Raw genomic sequence first — 22,543 nt, 5'->3', positions numbered from 1 at the left:
CTTTCCTGTGGTACTGTCCCTGTGGTACTGTCCTGTGGTACGTCCCAAAATACCACAGGACAAGTCGTGTCGGTACTGTCCTGTGGTACTATCCTGTGCTTTCCTGTGGTACTGTCCTGTGGTACTGCTCTTGTGGTACTGTCCTGTGGGACTGCCCTGTGGTACTGTCCTGTTGTACGTCCTAAAATACCACAGAACAAGTCGTGTGGTACTGTCCTGTGGTACTATCCTGTGGTACTTTCCTGTGGTACTCTCCTGTGGTATGTCCAAATATCACAGGACAATTCATGTGGTACTGTCCTGTGGTACTGTCCTGTGGTATACGTCCCAAAATACCACAGGACAATTTGTGTGTATACTGTCTTGTGGTACTGTCCTGTGGTACTTTCCTGTGGTAATGTCCTGTGGTACTGCCATGTGGTACATCCCAGAGTACCACACGAGCCTGTGACACAGTACCACACAGTTTCTGTGTTAACATATATTTGTGTGGTACATTGTGTGGTACCAACCAGTACCACAGGGAGTACCACATGAGCCTGTAAAACAGTACCACACAGTTCCTGTGGTAACATTTATTTATGTGGTACATTGTGTGGTACTGACAAGTACTACAGGGAGTACCCTACAAGCCTGTGGTACAGTACCACACAGTTCCTGTGGTAACATTACAAGTGTGTGGTACATTGTGTGGTACCGACAAGTACCACAGGGAGTACCACAGGACTTTTTTTGTTAGGGAGCTGCTGTACTCGGCTTTGTTTTCGAAAGCAAACTGACAGCAATTCCCATCAGGAATTCAATTCGACGCGTTAGCAGAATTAAACCTTTCGAGCATTTCATAGAACAAGGCTACTGAGGAAACTTGACGAATACCACCACGGAGTCTCTTTGCAGCTTTTGTTATTCTAATGTTTTTGAGCAATATGTCTTTGCGACTGATTTTTTCGTGACGACACTCTCCAACAGTGAAATAAAAGGCGGGGAAAACGCACGCACGGCAGTCTATTCCTTGGTACTGCATGCAGCATATTCAGTAAAAATCAGCAGAATATGAAGAATTGAAGAGAGAGAGAGAAAATACCAATCCATTGGCTGATGACAGTCCAAAGTTCAGGGAGGTCAAAGCCAGACCCACACTGTGTGCGCGCGCAGCATTAGAACGGAAAACAGACGGAGATGGATATAAATAGACGTTACGCAGTGTAATAATTCATCGAGACTGTGTCGTCCGTCATTAGCATTTGATCATTTTGCTAACCTGTCACTGCTTTTCAGAGGAGGTACTTTTTTTCGTCTCTGAATCTGGTAAGTGTATTTGAATTTATCTTCCAGTCCGAATGTTAAGTGAAGAGAAATTGGTGATGCTTTAGAGTCTTCTGAGAGATTGAGATTGAGATGAGATTCCTCGATTGCGATTATTTTGTTATGGCTGGTATGTATGCGACACGCCCTGAAGAGAGTGAGCTGCTTGACCTATATGGCTTGCTTTGGGACATGAACGCTCTATATCGGCGACGCAGTCTCTGTAAAACAACGCGGGTTGTCTGGCAGCCCTGTCCTCATTGCTCCATGACTGGTTTCACTGTGCACGCCATATTCCTAGCTTTACGAGTCACACAGTGTCATTAAGACTCGCGAAAACGATGAAATACTTGTACTTTCTTTGTGCAGATACTTTGTCTTCCACGATTTGTTTTTATACCATCTCACTCTCACCTTTTTAATTCTAACTGTGAGTTATTCATAGTCATTACAAACCTTTAAAGTCAGTCGCATGGACGTTGGCAATCGTCATTTTTAGAGCTATATGTTCATTGCCATATATCACGCGTTATTACAGACATCGGGCTTCAGAGCCCTCCGACCTTGTCGTTTTACCGGGGTTTTAAGTTATGCTCTCAAATCTATTATAAAACAAGCAATGATCCTCCTTATTATGTTGCTCAAACGAAATGCTCTATAAAGTTAAAGGGATGGTACAGTATTGGTGGAGATGAGAATTGGGCTTTTAACTTTTTGCGAGATACCAAGAAAACACTTATGATATAGTACAGAGCATACTATTACTATTTTACCGGGAATTCAAAGTTTATTTCACGAAAATCGGGTTTGGAATATTATAGACTGAAACATCCAAAAACATCCAAAGTAAAACAAAGCGATCGTAATAAAGTGTTGTCCCACACTTTATAAGAATCGTTCTTTTTTGGATATCTCATTAATTTCAAAACCAATTTTCATCAACGTTGAATTCCTCATAGAATTACATGCTCTTTCATATTTTATATTAGAGGTTTATCATTATCTCACCAAAAATGTTAGAAACCTGAAATTAGGTCTCAACCAGAACTGTACGATTCCTTTAACCGTGGCTTCCTTTAAGATTGCGTGATAAACGCAGCATCGTTTAAAAAGAAATGAAAGTCCCCAAACATTCTTATGCCTCATCACATTTCACATCACATCTATACAAAGTAAATCTATCCACGTTATCATGTCGCTCAAAATGATAATGAAATTCTCTACTCATAACTTAACCGTGGCTTCCTGTTCCTGTAAGAGTGCGTGATAAACGCAGCATCGTTTGAAAAGAAAAAGAAATAAAAGTACCCAAATATTTTATGTCGTGTATTTCCTCTCTCATAATCATCATGACGCATTCATGCGTGATTAGCGGCATTCACTAATTATGTCGAACTTGATGTAGAATACGTATTTACACATTGTTGGTCGTGTTGGCATGTGTTTATTTTGCTAGCAAGAATTTATTAGATGCGCTCAGTTGATGCAGTATAAACTGAAATGAGTTCAGTTCCCAATCAGGCTAACTCTATACGTTTGGTATACGGCAGGCGGGGGAAGTCAATATTATAATGATATTGTAGTGAACATGCTGGCGCATGCGCGTCAGACCTATTAGGTCTTTCTGTAAATAGACTGCGAAGAAACACGGTACATGTAAATGAAGTGTATAGCCCTATGGCTGATTGATGAATGGTGGCCTAAAACGAATGATAAGCCAGTTCGGAGATAGCTCATGTGTTTATGGGTACAGATGACCTTCCTTTATTTTCAGTTGGTCAGGCACTTCATGCGATTCAAAGAGACATAATACATCAGCTTGCCCAACATAGCAATTCATGGAATTCGTATTCAAACAAAGAATGGACCTTCATAGACCAGGTGACCAGAATGGTACATCAATCAAAACTCGGGGAAGCATCCATTTCGTTGATTTGTAGTGAATACGTTATCAAACATTTTTCTTTCAACATTGCCATACATCAGGCTTGCTGTCGGGTGGATGCACTGGCAAGCATCAGCTACAAGGATTACATGAATAATTATTACATCACAGATGCTTATCTCAGTGAATTTAAAAACCAACCTGTCTCTCAGTACAAATGACCTTTTTTCTGCTCATGCGCAAACTGGAACCCCGAACTGGCTTATTGTATCGTATAATCACTTTGTCGTTGTTGTTGTTGGCATCGCCAGCCGAACGTTGATGGCGGGCGGCACAACTGTTTTCAGGTTCTCATTCTCGTCATGTATGAATTTTGAGCAATACCATAAACTACACGCCTTTTTTTTTCAAATTTTCACTTTGACTGCACGATGTAAAGAAATACAAATGTAGAAACAAAATGAGTAGGTCGATAATGCATGTTACCTCTAACAGCCGCGTGTGAAAATAAGCAAGACAGTGTGTGTAATGCTCGCATTATCTATGATGAGAGGCCGACATGTCTCTTAATATCTCAAATAATCATCTCTTCCCCTGTCTGTCACTCCCTCTGTACATACATACATACATACATACGTACACACAAGCATACACACAAGCATAAATGTATTATATTATTCCTTATAGATTTAGCAACATCCAAAGCCTCTGTTCGTAGTTTTGTGTTAATCGTATTAATACATTGTGTGACATAGGTATATAAGTTTTGTGTTTGTATTTGACAGCACAGTATACGACCGCCTTTTCTGATATTCGTTGCATAGAGAAAGATTGATGGATATATAAAACTGCATTTATCAGTCCAGCTACAAGGAAACAGGGAAAAATAACTGCCGAGTCGAGAGGAAGGTGCAGTTCAATGTCTTTTGTTAACATTTCAGTACTTTATCAATGATTGGCAGATGAGGTCATCTGAGGAATATTGTTAGCGTTCCCAAGCAATCTGAAGAAATATAGAAGATAAAAAATCGTTAAAAATATATGGAATATTTCTAGATATTTGTTTCACTGTAAAAGTGGTGTTGAGGGTACCAAAAATCAACACAAATCAACATGCATTTGGATTTCAGGGACCTTTAAGTTTAATTTCAGTCGGAAAACTCTTCTTTGAACACATCCCGACACCCCCCCCCCCCCAAAAAAAAAAAAAAATGAAAGAAGAAGAAAGCGTATACAAAGCAAATAATATAAAATAGAATACATCCTTAAATGTAAACCGCGTCTAGGATAGCAAGACATCCCGTGACAAGCAGTCATCAGGCCTATTGTATCGATGATCATTTCGATTAATCGATTCTCCCGCTGGCTGCTTTAAAATATGTTCATGGCTTTTTTTCTTCATTGGAAGATTATGTTCGCATAATAAAGAAAAAAGAAATAAAATGTGGCGATGAACATCGGTACACGAAGAGAATGTAAGAGGGCAAAAGAAAGATTCTCTCATCCCAACTGTAACAGCAACAATTCCAAACCTAAAACTGATACTTGATGACCTCAATGAAACCAACCATCCAACAGACTATCTAAACAATCCGTATTCCATAATCGTACAAAAGATCTTTGTGGGAAGTATAAATATCACTAAAAGTTTCGTGCGATACAATTATGCTGCTCAAGTCTCAAAATGTCAGGTCTGGTCGTTAACATCAATACGGATAGACAGGCGTCTTTTCATTTATTATCTCTTTTTTTACCACAAAACTATATGATGCGAGCAATGGAGCTACTAAACACTATAACTCTAATGGTGCGAGGGCGGGGAGCTGGCATTCATAATACTCATTAATTCACTTCTCTTCTCTTTTAAAAACCAATTCGCTAACAAAAATGAACAAACAAACAAAGTTAAGGGGCCTAGTTGGTTGCGGATGTGTTTGATGAGAGTTTATAATCTAACCACAAGAAAAAATAATTTTGAGCCTTGATTTATGATCTGGTTCCTGTCAGAGTAAATGCGTTCCTGAAAGGAAGATAGAACGTTAATCTAAAAAGAAGAGAGTATCAAGCAGAAAAGTGAAGGTTGAGCTGTGAATTCTTCTCAGTTTTGCCTCCATCCAACAAATGAAATTTGTAAGATCGCGACTGCTGATCTATGATTTAACAAACAGGTCGGAAAAAACGACATGTTTGTCAAATTAATATTCTCTTGCTTTCATTAATGTCTTGTCCGCCTTGGACTTCTTACAATAAACAATATCGGAATTTCGAAGCTTGGGTGTTCCAAGTCCATCGGGTCAGTGCCTGCAGCCAGGGACAGCCTGGTGATAGTGTCGCTGCCCGGAAAGCAGTAGATGACAGGTTCGGTCAAGTGGTTCCCTATTTCCAACATGTTTGTTAAAGGTCCAGTTTACCTTTGGGAGCAGCGATTTAAAAAATTGTCAAGATATCACATCCTTTGATGCGTATTAAATTGTGTAGGTCTGTTTTATTACAAAAATCCTATCATATAAAATTTTTGCAATAAAGCCGGAAATAGAAGGAGATATCAGTATTTTTCTTCATAAACCATAAATGTAGATGGTTAAGTCTGTGAAATATTTTATCATAACTATTGTTCACATTTTGTGTATTTAACAATACTTAACATCAATAATACGGATTCACATTTTTACAAAGGTTGTTTCTATCCTAATTCACATTTCAGAACTATTTTAAAGCACTAATGCTGGGTTTTCGTTTTATCTGCGAAAGGTAAATTATGCCTTTAAGGCATTTGAAAAGACATCCCCACTCGTCCTCCCTGGTTATAGAATCACTCTTCATTTGCGCATCACTACAAACCTCACGGATGATCTATGTAAGTTTGGTAGTGGCCCAACCCAAGGCTCATTACTTGTCGTACCAAAGTTGTATAGTCCTATACAACTATTGTGTGTGTGCGGGGGGGGGGGGGGGGGGGGCTTCTTACGAAATATACCATACAAGCCTGTGAGAAGTGAATCATGTTTAGTTGATGTGACGGAATCCCTTTACCCAGTTCGCCTCATTTGGAGGCTGGACACGCTGTCTTTTGAACTTAGGGAAACTACATTAATTACGACCAGTATTCAGAAAACAAGTGGAATTTGGAGTGGTATAACCGTAATCTTAGGAACCTCTGAGAGGAGTGCATATGCACACAAACCCCTTGAAACTTTCAGGACTGGAATGGAAAAGGCTGGTCTTTTGAATTGCTGATATTCAAACTTTGATTCAAACTTTATTTTCACTTTGTTTTTCAACAGAATGCACAAAGAACTTTGTGAAATCTGACATGCGAATATGAAACACGAAGATATCCATTTTAAGGAAGGGGGGGGGGGCATTTCGTATGATTTCATACATGTTTTTTTTAAACACTCGTGTCTATGGAGAATTGTTTACATGCGTGAGACCTGATATAACATGTGCAAGAGAGCGAGGGAAATGTGGAATGTGTGGCTCTAGATAGCGAAAAGGCGTGGAGGTTTAGCTGAAACGCGTAAACACGATCCATTGTGTATCTTTTGTCAGATATGGTGAATTGATATACAAAGGTGGCATTCATCCATATCTTGGGTACTTTGCACACAATACTGCAAATGACAGTAAATCTCCAGGAGAGCAGCCAACGTTTCTCCATATACGGCGCGTTATTTCTTTTAGTCATTTGAAGTCTTGTTACTCCAACACAGCGGTTATATAGCTCCATCGTTCAATGCAGAAAAAGACATGAAAACATCTGGGGAATTTCATTATTAGCCAGGTTTTTTAAAAAATCTGCGTTGCGAATGCAGCGATGGGCAATGGAGATATTGCAGCTGTCTCGCGCATGCGCAGAACACTATTATTTTCTACCTAATTAGTGCCATCTTAGCGTTCGCGTCGCAGATCTAAAGCTTGCTTTATGTACAAGGTAACAGTCACTCGGCGATCCTTTCTTCCACTTTCTCCTTACTACTGACATCTGGAGCAGGGTCCCCCTCCCTGTCTGGAGGGATTATAATTGAGAAGATTCAAAAGTTGGGTTCAACTGTACCGTATGTCCTCCCCCCCCCCCAAAAAAAAAAGAAGAAAAAAGAATACAACGGGACCCTCTGCCATGATAACTTTAGAAATAATAAATAAATCCAAATGCAAATTCAGGGTATGAAAATATAACTCATTGCCCACATCTTACCGAAAACCCCATTCGATTTGCTTCAGTGGTCAAAAGAGAAATGAGGAATTTTGTAGAGCAAGTCGGGAATCTCTTCCCTCCAAGTTCTGTCTATTGTGTTCACACACAAGAGCATCCAAGTGCTAGACGTGGAAGAATCAAAGTCATGACATGCTTTACAACAACCCACATTTCTCGGTGACCACTTAACCAAATTGAATGGGGTTTTCTGCAAAATAGAGCTAAGATGTTATATTTTAAGACCCTCAAGTAGCATTTAATCACGTTGGGTGTTATCAATGCGAAAATCTGATTGTAATTTTCATAAGGTAGCGTTCATCTTTGTTTTGCTCACACGCAATCATACCCCTCTCTCAAATCCTATTATCTGACTGATCATTAGTTTGAAGTTAAGTTCAGCCAGGAAAAAACATTATATTCTACAGAATTATAGCAGAAGAATGGAATTTTTGTACAAGATCTATTGAAAACTGCCAAGTGATGACATCAACAGCTCATTTTATTTGCATATCATAATTTTGTATCAAACTGTTCGAGAAATGTTCTACGATATCTAGCTTATCTCTAACATTAATTTTTATAACGCCCTTTCGTTTAAGCCGTTTTCGATCAAATTTCAGCGCTATCTGTGAAAAAAGCTCTTTCTTGTCAGACTAGCTTTAAAACCGGTCTGGGATTTTCCCATCGAGACTGGAAGATTTCAAGATCTGAAATGTATTATACGCTCTGATACGCAGCGATCGTGTGTGCATTATTCTTCCGATGATCATGACTGATGGTCCCGTATAGAATAGTGTACACAAGGAGCTTGAAGGTCCTTTTATAATGTAAAGGACTGCTTCTCACGGAATGGCTATTGTGGAAACCTTGGACAGCTTTGTAATGTTTTAAAGACGGAAGTACTGTGTAAAAGAAAATATCTACAAAGAAATTGCTGACGTCAAACTTGGCGCAATACGAAATGTCATCGTGAATTCTTTGAAGGGTTTCGTGGTAATGGAACGTTGGGTGGTGTATAGAAGGCTTAATTAATGGTGCACCATCCCCTTCTTGGGTGTATATGTGACTCTGAAAAAAGGCCTACCCATTTCCCGACGTTTCGGAAAAACATGTTTCTTGCCGTTTTCAAGCAAACGGCAAGTCATTCCAGTTGTTCTCTCTTTCTGTTAGTATCTACGTCTCTCTTCCACTATTTTTCATACTTGTTTTTCTCTTTCCTTCTGCACGTCTCTTCTATTTCATTCTCATTCTTCTTGCTTTACCTTTTCTGGAAAACATAAAGAACCTGCTTGCCGAAACGTCGGGAGTGGGTAGGCCCTTTTCAAGGCATACATACCCAAGAAAGAACATGGGGTGGGCCGTTTTGCCTTCTACCACCCAATGAAATGTCATCGTAACTTAAATAAACACATAACGCAAAATTTTTCACACAACTTTTAAAGTTTTCTATCTTTCTGTCTGCATTAAAGTGCCTCCTCCACAGTTTTCGCTCGTTTTTCTCTTTCCCTCTGGACGTCTCTTATTTTCAATGTTATTCCTCTCCGTGCCTTACCTAATACACCCCTATAGATCAATCTTTATGTTCCTTACATAACATGGGCACATTATGTCATCAGAAATTGTTATGTTTAAATCTCTTCACCAGTGTTCACAACGGCCCCCATGATGTGTTCATCTTTTTTATTAATCTTTACATAGAACAATCATAAAAAGTCACATTATGTACGCTGATTTGCGTGATTAAAACAACAAAATCACAGAAACATAAACAAGGGAGTTAGCGAATAAAACAAAAGTGATAAAGGAAAAAGTGTTTTATAGTCATGAGTATGTTGTTGGGAGCCTAGAATGACTTAATAACACTTGAATGTTTATTATTCCCGAACAGCAACCGCACGTTATAACTGTCATAATGCAGCCGCAGCAGCAAGCCTACCCGGCCTACCCGCCACAGCAGCAGCCCCCGGTCTACATGCCGCCCCCTGCCGGTCAAACAGTGGTGGTCGCGCAAGCTCAGCCTATGCAGACGAACTACGTAGTCCAGGTAAGTTGACGATAGTATAGACCCGTCTTAAAACGCTGTAAGTTATCAATTCAATTCAATTCAATTCAATTCAATTCAATTCAATTCAATTCAATTCAATTCAATTCAATTCAATTCAATTCAATTTTATTGTCCGTTTCTGGAAATTTGTTTGCATGCATATCCGGTTATATACATAATATACAAAGCACACGTATGCGTTGTAACATAGATACATAGGCATGATAGACATACAAAAGATATAAATCAATACAATATCACTATCATTGTCATAAATATATAACATCAAGAAATATTAATCTGTATAAGTTAACATTGTATTGGATGTGGTGTGCTTAATTGTTATATACGGGTGTATAGATAATATGTGTCAATTGATAATTGGTATGTTTGAATGCATATCCGGTTACATCAATACATTATACATATTATACAAAGCACACACATACATTGTAGCATAGATACATAGACATGATAGACATACAAAAAAAATATACAGCGATACAATATCATTATCATTGTCATAGATACATAACATCAAAGAAGTATTAATCTGTACGAGTCAACATTGTATTGGATGTGGTGTGCATATGATATATGCGGGTGTATAAATATGTGTCAATTGAAAATAAATATGTAAGAAATATAAACAATACAAATGAATGCATGTTTATATGTAAATAATGATTGTATAAAAATCTTGAAGGATACATACGCGTGTGTGTGTGTGTGTGTGCGTGTGTGTGCATGTATGTGAAGGTACAAAAATATGGATCTATGTGTTTTTGACAAAAGAAATATGTATATTCATCACACCACGGTCATAATCATTCTATATACTCCTGAATTAATGTTTTCACTTGACTTTATGTCGGCCATAACTGGGAGGGGGATTCCAAAATAAGAAAAAAAAAATCATTCAACGGGTTAAATGCAATGAGTCAGGTGCTAACTACTGTTAAGCATACTGAAGCCCCCCCCCCCCCCCCCACCCATTTTGGCTGAAATAGAGATGGGCATAAGAATCGCCCCAAACCTGTCTATAGAAACAGACATCAGTGTTAAAAGGGGAATGAAAACATTGATAGTTCATTATCAATGCTGAAAAGTACGTGTTTTCCGAGAGGTAAAAAAGAAGATCCAAGTAGACGTGGGCGTGGTCTTGGTGATGGAATCAGCATTCATGCTGACATGACCCCTTTATAATGTATTGCGTAATAGTATGAAAATGATGCACAGGACAGAGTGGATCGGTGAGATAAGGATGCACGAGTTTAACTTTGGAACTGTTTAAACCCACGAGCGCAGCGAATGGGTTTTAGACTCTTCCAAAGTTAAACGGGAGCATCGAATTCTCACTGATCCACGAAATAGGCCTTTGCATCATTCTGTCATTTGTGTTAGAAAATGTGCCCGTAAATTCATGAAATATAACCATTTTCCCCATCGATGCGTCCGGTACACCTACAACACTATACAAGACTTGAGCCATGCGTTCTGATTTTACCGGACGCATGGCTCAGTGTTGATCAATACAAATCAATGCATGACAATTGACCAATCAGATTGCAGAGATTCTAAAGCCCATTTTTGATAATAATCATTGCTCAAGGTCACTGAGCTTTTGTGTTTTGCCATGTTAATGGTTACAAGTTAAGAAGGGGATTAGAAAACATATCTTTCATTGGTTAGATAAAAAGCCATGCACAATGCATTTTTTTAGTCATTTCGATGATAGGCATGGCGTATAGTGGTTGGTTATTTATTTTAAAATATCAGATTTTCACGTATTCATCTCTTAAAAGCAATTTAGCTCTATGGTAAAGGGACGTCATCCATGCTGGATAAATCTTTCGTTCTCTTCCCCCTTTTCTCCTCTCTTTCAGTATCTATCTATCTAATTATCTATCCATCCATCCATCCATCTCTCTATCTATCTATCTACACTGTACCTATTTATTATTTATCTATCCATCTATCTACCTATTATTTATTTATTTATTTATTTATTTATTTATCTATCTATCTATCTAGCTATATATCTATCTGTTTGTCAATCCATCTAACTGTATCTACGTATATATCCATTCATCTTTCCACAGCTATTCTATGAGTATATTGAGCACTTTGTCCTGACATGCATGTAAAAAACTCAAGTGTGTCCGCGGCACCCCATAGTGAAGGGTACCGTTATCATATAATTACATTGTCTCAATCAATTTTAGAACTATTTTGAAGCACTAATATTGGAATTGGCAACTGAACAACCTCTTTCAGACGATTGTAAGTTTCAAACAAATCCGAAGCAGTGTTGAAAATGTGTCAACAGCAACCTCAACAAGATGATTACATCAACATCAACAACAATAACAACAACAACAACAAAACAGCTCCGCAATCGCAATTGCTGTTTTTGTTTCTCAATTACTAGTAGTAAGGAGTGATTTTGCTGGTCTTTTTCTCCTTCAGGGTGCCCCTCCGTCCAACGAAGGTTGCTGCAGCGGGATATCCGAAAAATTCAACGCCAACGGCGGATTTGTGACCGGGGTGATTCAAACAATTGTCGCCGTTCTCTCCATCATCCTCGGAGGCGTGTCCTACGCCTTTCCGGGGATCTGGTACTCTGGCTACGGCATCTGGTCGGGCATTTTGGTAGGCATCGTAGTGACGATGATGCGGTTATGGAAATGGTGGTGGATGGTGGCTATGGTGATGAAACTGGTGGGCTGTGATGATGATGGTGATCATGGTACATAGAGATCGCAGTGATGACAATGGATGACAATGGATGACAACGATGATGACTATGATGATGATGATGATGATGACGATTGTCTTTTCAACTCAAAGTTTTTGTATACTACTACAGAGGTGTTGAACAGATGAAAGTTCATTACAACTATAATTAACTGAATAAAGATGACCCAGTGGTAGATATCATAAACATGTTATGTAGCTGTAATGAACTGAATCATGCAATAATGACATGAACGAGGAAATTCCACATTCCACACGAAACGGAGGTTTATTTGATATACCATTGGCATACTGCAAATCTCTTGATTGCAATTAGCTTTTTCTTCAAAATCGTTAAGTTTATGCGAGCTCATCTTCAGACTTTAATTGTCTCCATCACTCGTTGGAAATCCCAACCCCCCCCAAAAAAAAACAAAACAAAACAAAACAAACAAACAAACAAACAAAAACAAACAAACAAACAAACTATACGAAGTGGGGGACGTTGAATTGAAATGATAATTTGTACGATCACGGCTCCTAAGGATGTACACTGGATATTTGTAAGCGAGCACCCGTACAGGATCTACGTATTTTGCTCATTTACGTTTTTGCGATTATTAAAAATGATGTTCTGCTAATATACATTGTTTTTCATTTCTGTATATCTTTGTTGTATTTTATCCGCACGGACCTGTGGAAGAACAGTTTTCGGAATGAAATATGTTGCCGTGCATAGATAAATTAATGAAATGAAGTGAAATTGTATAATAAAATTTCTCTGCTTATTTGATGGAAATGAAAACTAAATTTAAACTTTGAACTTTGACCTTAAAAAGTCCCTTCCGATGGACCAGGCTATAAGGAACAAGTACATCAGCTACACAACCAAGGGACTTGAACCAAGAACCTCTTGATTGGTAACCTGTGGTCTAATACACTGAACCATACCAGATCATCCCCGTTTGTCCTGTGTTGTGGGGGGGGGGGGGGGGAGGGGGACACCAAGATGCTATCAAATATTTTCAGTGAATTTATAACCGTATTAATACATTTTCATCAAAAGGTACAAGAAATGTACATAAAATGACATTATGCTTTTTTCATGAATAATTTGTTTTGTTGTTGTCAGCTACGCAGGTCTCTTTCCTTTTTTTACCCCCTTTTCTCTCGATCTCTCTTTATTGAAGACATCGAGCGACATTTATTTCACTTATTAATATTCGAAACTTTTATCCTTTGTGCCATAGTTTTTCATGCCCACCGGGATCCTTGGAATTTGCTCCAAGAGAAGACAGACTGGAGTGGTATGTTTTCTTTTTATCATTTGCATATTTTCGAAAGTACAGTGTTGAAATATGAGTAAAGTGCTAATTGCAGATTGTTGGTGTATTCAAATATACAGATATGTTTTCTGTTTCTACTCAGGACCATATAACACGAATAATCGATTTGAAAAGTATCTGAAAATTTCCCTCTATGGAGAAAGAAAACAAAACGGAAGAAATTTTAACGATGATTCTTTACCTCGGCATTGAAGGGAACATCCGGGGTTTTTTTTCCCCCGGGGTTGCGCGTTTATCATCTTAGTAATGGCAGAGATTTCTCTACACGAGTATACTTACAATTCTGAATCATAATGAGAGCAAAATGACGAGTTGATGCTGTAACGTAATTTGCACAATTCTATACGGTGAAATCATGCGTACTGTTGAATTAGAAGTATTTGTAATGAAATTTGAATGTTATCTTTATGAAAGTTTAAATGGTAGCGATAGCAATGAAATGATGCTGATGATAGTAATAATAACAACATCACTGATGAATATTACGATGAGTACAATGATAATGTTATTGTAATTGCTGTCATAATATTTTTTCAATACCCTCCGTTTATCTGTACTTATAGGTAACCTATTCCAGTTTTTTATTTTACTTTTTGTATGTTTTTTATTGATCATTTATATCTTTTAAGTTGCATTCTCTTCATTTTATGATTTCGATGTTATGTTTTTGTTACATTTCTTATGCTATCATTTCATGGATTTGCTAGAAAACATTTCATAGCTGATAGTATAAGATTTTTAAACCGTGGTTTAATGAATAAACTCAACTCAACTCAACCCAACTCAACGCACCTCAACTCAACTCATTTCACGTTGTTTTCCATAGGTCGTGGCATACCTGGTAATGTCCATCATCTGCTGTCTGGAGGCCGTTGGGATGATCGGCTACGAAGGGGCGGCAGCTGGAGTGTCATCCTTCTACTACACTTGCGATTACGTCTATAGCAGTTACTATGGCAGCAGATACACTTGTGACTACGAAACCAATTCGGTGAGTTGCAGCTCTATAGCGAGGGATTACCCCATGTCATGTAAAACAAAGATTAAATCAAAATCAAAACCAAAGTGCTAGATGCTCAGACTGAAGCAAAAAGGAGCAAAATCCTGTTCGTTATTGTTAAACAACGGTTTGTAGATCAAAAGTTTACCTTTGCACGTATAACTCCTGTCAACTTAATTGTATCAGAGACTAATGAACAACGGTCAAATCATATTCAATATTAATCATATTCTGAAGTGCAATTATTTGTATCAAGGTGTTGCACCTTTGTGTGTATATAATTATTATTATAACTATAATGCAAAATTACTTTGTCATCTATATCATTTAACCCGATTGTAGCCTCTATGCCTTAATGCTTTTTTTTTCTTCATTCCATAAAGGGCGCCGTTGCTGTCCACTCCATCCTGGCTATCGCGGCCTTTGTGGAGTTCGTGGTCGCTATCGTTGCTTCCGCCATCTGCTGCGGTGGTCTGCGCTGCTGCTGCGCCTCTCCGACTACCACCACAACCACCACCACGGTAAGTTTACATCGTTTCCTTCATGTGTGTACTGGTGCCTCGCCACCCAAGTGTGCTCAAGGCTTTTTTATTTGTGTGTGTGTGTAGGGGGGGGGGGGGGGAGGAGTGGGTGGGGTGGGTAGGGTTCTCATCCATCTGTTCATCTCTAGGTCCTTGGGCCCTGATTAACATCCCCATAAAAACAACTACAACGAACAAATAACAAACAAATAAGGCGTTCATCCCCTAATGAGTTTGTGGGCAAATTTCGAAAGACCTAGGGCAGGGGTCAATGGCATTGAACTTATAATAATGCCTTGATTTGAAAAAAAAAAATGGACATAAACAGGCAATTACTCTCAGATAATGATGATTGAAATGGCAAGCTTAAATGTCATTTGGTGTTTGGTATTCATTTTCTTGGCAACCGCATATATATAGCTGTGGCCAGAAAAGTTCAGTGAAAATGCAGTTTAGTATGAGGAATAAAGATGTATTTAATAACACAGGAAGATGAAATTAGAAGTCCATCAGAGTTTTATTGCTGATGACAATGACAATGCCAATCACAATCACCATCACAATCACAATTACAATGACAATGACAATGACAATGTATTTATTTTCCCATGTCACCCAAATATAGGGTATTGGAGAAAAATCAAATCAAGGTACAGTGTAATAACACGAATGCTAAAAAACATACACTTCACAACTATTTACATTATTTACAAACCAACAGTAAAGCACAATGGATAATACTGACAATGACAATGACAATGTTTGACAATGTTTTTTATCTTTTTATTTTCTTATGTCACCCAAAGTCAGGGTATTGAAGAAATCAGTTAATATACAAATAATGCACAGGATAGAGTGCGTTAGTGAAGGTGCAGCGCACTCGAGAGTATTGACAATGGTGCAACATGCACGAGGCGCATCATTTGTTTTATAAAATGGGTCGAAAACTAACAGCATTTTTCATGTACCTTTGTAGGTCAATACCAGTCAGCTACATGTAGCACTCGCTCAAGAGTCAAGATGTCCGAAGATGTTCGTCCCAAACATTTACGCACGTCGCACTCGGAAATCCCGCACACATAAGTACTGTACGTATAAGAGTATACGTACGCCACATGTTATGCACACAAGAAAGGCCGGCCGGAAGCCCGAACTAGAAGTTGTTTACAGGATTGACAGCGCGTATAGTAGCGCGCGACGCACTTGTAACAACTGATTGAGTGCGCACTGCTAGTGTAAACATTGTGACGTCAGGCCGTACATGTTAGTGAGAAATCAATGCACGCACACGTGATTCATTTCAGCGCTTCCAATTGGCTACATTCTTGAACCCATTTTATAGTACATTATATGAAGAGTTTGTTCGCAAAAACCGATAAGTCCATTTTTTAAGATTTTGAAGTACGGTCTCTGTCATAAAGTACAAAATAATACCTTTTGAATGATATATTGGTCACTACATGTAAAGGTACATTTTTGAAGTTATGGTCAAAAGAAGCAACAATTTTCTTATTATTCTCTTTATTTTTCTTGACCTGTTATCGCAAATATCTCTATTTGGCAAGTATGGACTTATCGGTTTTTGCGAACAAACTCTTCATATATTATACATATACAGAACATTGCATGATGGTGCCTGATGAAAGCATCCAATGATACGTGCGCGCGCGCGCGTGTAGATGTGTTATATTTTAAATATATGTTTCTATGGATCATACAGTATGTATTCTTATATTCGCACTTTCTAATGTATATATTATTATGCCTATGATACAATTCCTGATTTACTCTGTATTAAGTTTTGTTGGGAAAAAAGAGAATGAAAATAATTGAATTAAATTAAATTATATTGAATTGAATTGAACTGAATTTATATTATGTAAGGGGGTAAAACATAAGAGGAAAATTCCTCTCCTGATTATCATTAAGACACACATCGTGTTATATTCATCTGTTTCCAGTTAGTCTATTGATATAAGCAGTGGCGGATCCAGGAAGGACCGCAACCGGCGCACGCCCCCCCCCCCCGTATTTTTTGTTGAAACAAAAGAAATTGAAAAAAAAATGGGGGAGGCGTGCGCGCGCCCCCTTTAATTTTGTAAACGCACCCCTCTTTACGGAATTCCTGGATCCGCCCCTGTATAAGACATCTGATTGAATGAAAAAAAAAAGCTCAGAATACATCTTCATCATTATAATATGTGACAATCTGTGTCCTTATTATACAATATTCTGGAAGTTTTCTATCCGCTTTGCTGATATGTTTCGTTTTGGTTTGTCTCGTCTTGTTTCTGTGCAGACTTACTACACCGGCCAGCCCCAGCCTCAGCAGCAGTTTGTTGTACAGCCGGCTCAACCCCCTGCCCAGGCCTACCCAGGTATTACATTAATACAATTTACAAATTGAAACATTAAACAAAAAGTAGTAAATGAATATATGAATATAAGAACGACCCAAGTCCAATTTTTGGCCAAATTCAGTTTGACATGGGAAATTGTAGCTTATGCATGGACTCATCTTGTGTGTAAATGATAAGTCCTAATTACCCCCGGAAGTGCCTGAAATAAATGAGTTAAATGTTATATGAATGTAAGAATGAAGGACTTGGGTCATTCTTACATTCATATTATAGCGCCCTCTGTCGACCTTCTCTCATCTCTATAGCAGAATATCATGTATATGAATCAAAGAACGACCCAAGTCCATATGAATCAAAGAACGACCCAAGTCCATCACACAAAATGGCGTCTCCACAATTAATGTTAATGTTAATTGTCATAATAATATATGTTCTAATTTGTATATACAATGTTGCCTTCCCATCACAGTTAAATAGAATATTATTGGACAAACAAAAAAGATATGAAGTTTTTTTTTAGCTTACTCGAAATGGTCTTCCATGGACTTGGGTCGTTCTTATATTCATATACTCAAATGTATAACATCATACATGCAGCTAGACCTTCATAGAACCGTGTAAACAGGTAAATCTCTAGACATCGCGGTCACTGATTTTATTCCTGTTGAGGACGAGTCACGAGTATACTCGGGCAGATGTCTATGGGAAACGCGTGTTGTAGGAAAATCAGCCCGTCCTCAATGGGTTAAAACAGAACAAAATTCTTGAAGTGTCAAGCTGTCAGGCATAGTTACAGTTTACTAAGTATCCTGTTTGTTGTCGAAATCACAGGAAGCTCTTGAGTTATAGATTCTATCTTATTGATGATGTCCTTGATAAAGATGACGTCATCTTGTTTGTCGTTGCTGCTATTATCACTATTTTGTTAAACTGTGTAGAAGTCTCACTTTAAAGTCAGCTTCTCAGTTGACATCTACATTTTTTTTATTTCAGTCTATTTATTAAACCTTAGCTGAAATGTGTACGGAATTTAACTTTATAAAAGATTTCAGGTGTTATTGATATGTTGTAATTCAGCCATTCTTTTATTTGCAAAGTTGCGTCATTGATTTAAACTCCTGTTTAATTACTCGTTCATTTATTCATGCAGCCAAGGCGTAAGGAGAATTCGAGAACTGCTGACGGTGTAGAGGACAGACGAGGCTGAACCGGATGTGTCTGATTCTACGTTCGTTTTGTGAGCAAGCATATAAAAAGGCTCGTTTAAGCGTTATAGCTCCATAGCTTACTGAGACCCCTTTTGGTTTCTCTGGCCTATTTTCTCCTTGTTTCAAGCTCTGTATATAGATTAAAAAGATAGCAGTGACACCTGTCGTGCACAATGTGGTACTTACATATTGGTACGTTATTAAAGAGAGCTGATTATATGAAGAGGTTTCTGTTAAGTGTCCACTTTACACCAAGTGGTACTTACGGGGAGGTGATGTACGAGTATACTCGCTGACCAGACATGCTATACGAAAAACTTAGAACAGTGTAACTATCATAAAAACTTGATTATGGATTCTACTTTGTGAATTTTCTACTGTCCTTCGGATACATCATACGATACAATTATCTTCACCTTAGAATATAGATCCAGTATGCGATAAATCCATTGTAGTTGCGATCCTAAATCGAATCGTTAGACCGACGATGAAAAAAAAAAATATCAGTAAGTTTTGATATCCGTTGCCCAGTTCTGAATCACTTAAAAATGATTACAAAAACTTTTCACTTTCATTTGGCTCACCTCTAGAACACAGAGAACATTGTAATAGATTTTTGATAATTTGATGTGACACATTTAAAGAGTATTGATCATGTAGTGGTTTCAAAGAAACATATAAAGGCTTTCCGACGAGTTAAGGTTGAACTGAAATCCGTTTGTATTTCTTCTTTTTACCATAATTTCTCTCTCTTTTCCTGCTTGTGTTCATAATGCAGATTTTTGCTTCATAATTCAATGTGCTTATTATATGGTAATCAAGAATTGGATATATGATATTATAGATATATAATAATTATACTCGCGTCATGCTAAGTAGTAGTACATTACAACGTTCTACGTCAGCTATATTAAGCTTTTATAAATATTATTACATGATCAAATAGTTATATTTTAACTGTGTGTTTTGGTTGTGGCTTAGCTTCATCAAACTTCCAGACTGAAAATATTTGACTGCACACACTGCACATGATTTTTTCTCTTTGCAGTTTATAAACTTGAACACGGTCTTTCAGGGTTCGTCTTTCAAGCATAGTGCTCATTCAACGCAACAAAGTCGTAAATGCTGGGCTTATTATTAAGGGAAGCGTTTGGCGCAAATATGAGTAATGTCCTTATCTTTTTTTTTCTCTAGAATATATCACGCAAAATATTTGTAAACCGCGTTTCTCGCACCTTTTTTGAATTCATAAAAATACTCATACGTTCTAAGTAGAACATTATGACTAAATGCTACTTTACGTGGTAAAATACATTTTTTGTTGTTGCAAGTAAAGCATTTTTTTTCGAAGAGTAATCATTTAGTCAAGATATAGGAGGTGTGTGTGTTTGTGTGTGTGTGTGTGTGTGTGTGTGTGAAGCTCAAAATCCTTTTTGGTACTTTCATTGTCATATTAAGGAAAAAGAACATAATCGATTCTAAATAAAATATCGCCACGAAAAATGACTGCGTCAACAGAGTATAGAAACAATCAACGGTCTGTGGATTTAAAGAAATAAAGCCCCCCCCCCCCCAAAAAAAAAAAAAAAAAAAAATGATTTGGAAATCTAAGTCTAATTCTCAATCTAAATTGCAAACTTTTATGTTAGATGAGGGGGGAGGGCATGCAAGTGGCTTATCTCCGGCAGCGTCACCAAACCACAAAAAATTTGAGTTAAGACAATGTATGTATATATATATATTGTTTTTTTTTTTTTTGGTGAAATGCCGTACAGTAGGTCAATCCTCCATTTCGACTGAATCCCAAAATATGAACGGAAAGGTCACTCATTTTATTGAATAGTGCTATAAATTAATAAAATTCCCAGAAAGACCATGTGGATATTTTGAAAGTCCGGTCATACAAAATATACTGTATATATATATATATATATATATATCATATATATATATCATGTGTTTGAGTTTGTGTGTATGTGTGTGTGTGTGTGTGTGTGTGTGTGTGTGTGTTAACGTATGGATTTGTTTAGATTGAAATACCACATCAATGGAACTGATTGTGACTATCTTTCCTATTGTCAGATTAAATTTGCTTGGGTACAGGTAGGCCCTAATGCAATTTTCTATGAGCATTCATTCGTGGTTGTCACGACTTATAATTTGTTTGTCCAATGTAACAAAAAAAGAAAGTAACGAGAAAATAGACAAAGGTGAGACAATTGTAAATGGTGTATTAATGCTGTTGCTGAATTTAAAGAAAAACGACTAGGTTTTTGTACCAATTCATATTGAAATAAAAGCAGTAGAAACAGATTTATTTGCAATTTGAATTATTTATTGAGTTGTATTTTATGTAATCATATACAGCTGTATGTTTATGTATGTACATCACACACACACACGCACACATATTATATATATATATATATATATATATATATATATATATATATATATGTATATGTAATAGTGTATGTGAGGTGGTAATGTGTAGTGTGTATTATTTTGATTAATTCATTCATTCATTTTTCCATTTCACACAGAGACATATAAATATTTTACAGAAATTGAATTCCTAAATTTCATCATAGTACATAATAATATTGTAAGTATACGGAAATGGTGGAAATGGGGAGGAATGCTAAAAAGCAGTGCGTGAAGGGTTACAACAACAATTACATCATACTAGTTACGTGTACTTAATTAACTAAATGCATACTTTCATACATATTTGCATCATAACTTATGTTTGATTATTTTTCTCAGCGAAGGAATATATTTATACCAGTGATCTTACAGATGTATCAATGTTGTTCAAAGAATGCATAATTAGAAAACACACACACACACACACACACAAAAACATACACACAGACACACATACTGTATTCTAAATCAATACTTCATTAATCAAATCACGTTCATCAAATAAAATCATGATTATGTTCATTGATAATAACAACGACAATTATTAGGCCATTCCAATCAATAGGCCTACATATTAAGACGATAAAAATGGAAGTAAAAACTCTGATTATCTAACAATTGATTTGTTTTGAATGATAATAGATGATAGCATTGCTCTGTAAGGACGATAGGGAAAAATAAATCAAAACCACTGACAGCGCAAGCGCGAGCACACACACACACACACACACACTCACACACATACAAAGACACATACACAGCAAACAATAAACGACTGTAGGAACGTGCAACTGTTTATGTTTGTATCTGTCTGCCTGTCTGTGTGTTTGTGCATGTGGATCCACCGTTATAAATCAATCTACTAACTGACTGAGGCGTCTGAACAACGCATGTGAATGCATACAGATGCTCCCTTTGGGCCCTACTTACAATTTACAACCGGAGTAGATATTTTTCATTGACGGAAATGTTAATTTCTTGTTTGTTCTAGGTTATTATTCATCATGCAGTTCGTAACAGTGAAAACACGAGTATGCCAGAGGACTTATCAGACTGACGTAAAACTGATTGCCTTATTATCAATATATAGTCATGTTATGCCTCAGCTGCAACAAGACAAACACGGAACAGAATAATCCAGATACTTTTTACGACTTCGATATGCAGCTAAACAAACACTATGCAGAACTGAAGTTTTGTTTGATTTTCGTTCATATTGATACTCTCATATTTTCTGGGTATACAAAACCGGAAGAAATATAGATCATAAATTTTACGTCAAAACATCTATGATAACTATTGCCAAAAAACCACAAGAAACAAAGAAGTATATTCTATGTTATACAACACCTCAGAATGATGTCGAATTGTGATTGGCCAAGAACATGTAACATGACATTCAATAGAAAATACCTATCAAACTCATTGAGAGTGACAGCCATACAATAGGCCCCTGGCATGGGCCTATAGCACGGCTCAAAGGTACTATAGCACGGCTTCGCGGGGGGTTACT

At 37.4% G+C, this 22,543-nt stretch overlaps 1 protein-coding gene across 1 annotated transcript; it reads left to right on the top strand.

The window, feature by feature from the left end:
• Positions 1-1,268: 1,268 nt before the first annotated feature.
• On the top strand, positions 1,269-20,166 carry LOC139737031 (uncharacterized). Its single transcript, XM_071647710.1, has 8 exons — positions 1,269-1,308; positions 9,277-9,432; positions 11,902-12,084; positions 13,419-13,475; positions 14,341-14,505; positions 14,898-15,035; positions 17,335-17,413; positions 18,546-20,166. Exons 2-8 carry the CDS (start codon positions 9,301-9,303, stop codon positions 18,554-18,556), a joined length of 765 nt encoding a protein of 254 aa, XP_071503811.1. The 5' UTR covers positions 1,269-1,308; positions 9,277-9,300; the 3' UTR covers positions 18,557-20,166.
• Positions 20,167-22,543: the final 2,377 nt, after the last annotated feature.

This window comes from Diadema antillarum, unplaced genomic scaffold (assembly GCF_040938485.1).
Source record: "Diadema antillarum isolate AM-2024a unplaced genomic scaffold, OU_Dant_1.0 seq00000676_RagTag, whole genome shotgun sequence".
NCBI classification, from domain to species: domain Eukaryota; kingdom Metazoa; phylum Echinodermata; class Echinoidea; order Diadematoida; family Diadematidae; genus Diadema; species Diadema antillarum.
Note: the sequence above shows the minus strand (reverse complement) of the source record. Positions and strands in the feature narration are given on the sequence as shown.